Consider the following 2,098-nt stretch of genomic DNA (forward strand, 5'->3'; position numbering starts at 1 on the left):
GGATATCCCGTATCGACCCCTCTCAGCCAATAAAGGTGAGAGGAATCCTCACCCAGCTTCCAGGACTTGGAATCCTGGGTGGGACAACGGCCACTCCAGTGGGGCTGGAGGCAGGGAAAGACGTCCAGGTTACAGGGGTCAGGGGTCAGGCTGATCCTCTAAAGTTGAGGCTGTGGGGGGCCATTTCAAGTCCCTTGCTCTGTTCCCTATCATGGAGACCCTGACATCAGCACCTAGTGTGGGCTGTCGATCAGCCTCTCTAGACAGCACTTTGGAACCCAACACTGGCCTTCATGTGCACCCAGACCAGCTCCTACCAATAACCCCAATATGGCTGCCTCTACCCACACAGGTCCAGAGGCGCCCCACCTGCAGAGTGGAGGGGGGCGTGGGTCCCTTATGCCTTGAGAATGATGCAAGCACATCCCCCACAACTCCAGCACACTGCTGGGACAACCAATTGGCATTTCATCCCCATAGAGTGAAAGAAAGTTCACCATAAATCATTGCATTTAATGTTTTGGGCAGGATGATGTTACTGCTCTAATATTTATTTGTTTATTTAAGATCTCCCTCCAGCAACCAAAGCTTTTCTCCAGGTCTTGGGAAGGAGGGGCTCAGCAGTCTTATCTATGTACCCCCCATTCTGGGTTCTGGGGCTGCTGGCTGCAGCTGGTGGGACAAAGCCTGGCCTCAGACAGACATGTGAGGAAGCGTGTTTCCTGGGGCCCAGACTGGTCAGCACAGACTGGCTCTGCCACCCCTTCTCCAGACGGCCTGTCAGGTCACCCCCTGCAAGACAGGCTGGGTAGTCTGGGTTTTAACCCCTGCCCCCTTTTCGGGTGAAGGGCAGCTCTGAAAGCCCTAGGTGGGGGCAGAGAGGGTGGACCAGAGACCATGGCTGAGTGGTTGTGGGGTGCCATTGGTTTCTACGGATAAAGCTCCAGGCAAGGCTAGTAAACAACTTAGTCTTTTATTTGCCCAAGGCCAGCTGTTGCAGGCACCGAGGCCCCAAGACTTCCAGAGGGATGGAGGGAGGAGGGGTGAGCCACCCTGCCTACCAGGTGCTGCCTGCCCCCATCCTGCTTCTTGCAGGCGGTGGGAAGGGAGATAGTCTACATTTGTGGCATCAGTATCAGCCCTGTTTTCTGATACTATAATTATTCAGTTGTTGTTGAGGAGGAAACTGAGGCACGCTGACCCTTTCAGGCCTCTATTTGCTAGTCCAAGGTTAAGCCTACTCCCTCCTCCCCAGAATGAGCTGCAGGCAGCCTTTTGCTGGGGGAGGGTCTCGGGAGCCCATCTGGTGGCCTGTGGGGGGCGGGGGGGAGGCCAGCCAGGGTCAAGGGCTGTGGATGGGGGGGAGCAGAAGGAGGGGTGTGGTTGGAAGAGCAGCTGCTGGGTGGGGGGGAGGAGGGTTAGCTCTGAATAGGGGACCCCAGCTGGGGTCCCATAATGATATCGGTGGGGGACAGGCAGAGCCCTCTGCTGTCCAGATGGGGAAACTGAGGCGGGGACTCCTTCAATGTTTGAGAAGGGAGGGGCCTCTCATCAGCTATTCAAGGCCATTCATCTTCCCCATGAAGACACTGTGACCTGGAGCTGGAGCGCCTTGTCAGTGGTCACTCCGTGTTTAGACTGAGACACAGGAGTGGAAGGCAGCTGGGTCACCTGGCCCCAGAGCCCCTCTCTACTCTTGTCAAACCAGAGGGGCACCCTCCCCCACCTCAGCTGCTGGGAGAGGGAGTGCTGGGCTCAGGCACCTGCCTGCCTGCCTGCCCCTGCTCACGTGCCTGCCTGCGAAAGGCTCATTTTAGCACCTGGCCTCTTTTCCCTGCATGGAGGGAACCCAGGGGACAGATCAGGGAAGAAAGCAACGAAGAGGGACAGGGAGCTCTGGAAGCAGGGTCCAAGGGCATGTCTGATTGTTCTCTTCTCCCCACTCCGGGGCCCAGGCACAGAGAGGGGTCCTTAGCCACCGTGCAGAGTGGATATGAAGAGGACGCTGTCCTGGTCCTGAAGCTGGTAGTCCAGCTCACCCTGGTCCAGGAGAGAAATGAGGAGACCATCAGGGCCACTTTCCCAGTTTCTCCCCAGG

At 57.2% G+C, this 2,098-nt stretch overlaps 1 protein-coding gene across 2 annotated transcripts in view; it reads right to left on the bottom strand.

Moving 5' to 3' along the window:
• Positions 1-511: 511 nt before the first annotated feature.
• URM1 (ubiquitin related modifier 1) overlaps positions 512-2,098 on the bottom strand; it is a 19,586-nt gene continuing 17,999 nt past the window's right edge. For both annotated transcript variants that reach the window (XM_014529399.1, XM_005881408.2), the window contains one exon: positions 512-2,040. In XM_014529399.1, coding sequence (XP_014384885.1) covers positions 1,809-2,040 — 232 coding nt within the window. In that variant the 3' untranslated portion in view covers positions 512-1,808. The remainder of the gene's footprint in view (positions 2,041-2,098) is intronic.

This window comes from Myotis brandtii, unplaced genomic scaffold, assembly GCF_000412655.1.
Source record: "Myotis brandtii unplaced genomic scaffold, ASM41265v1 scaffold68, whole genome shotgun sequence".
NCBI classification, from domain to species: domain Eukaryota; kingdom Metazoa; phylum Chordata; class Mammalia; order Chiroptera; family Vespertilionidae; genus Myotis; species Myotis brandtii.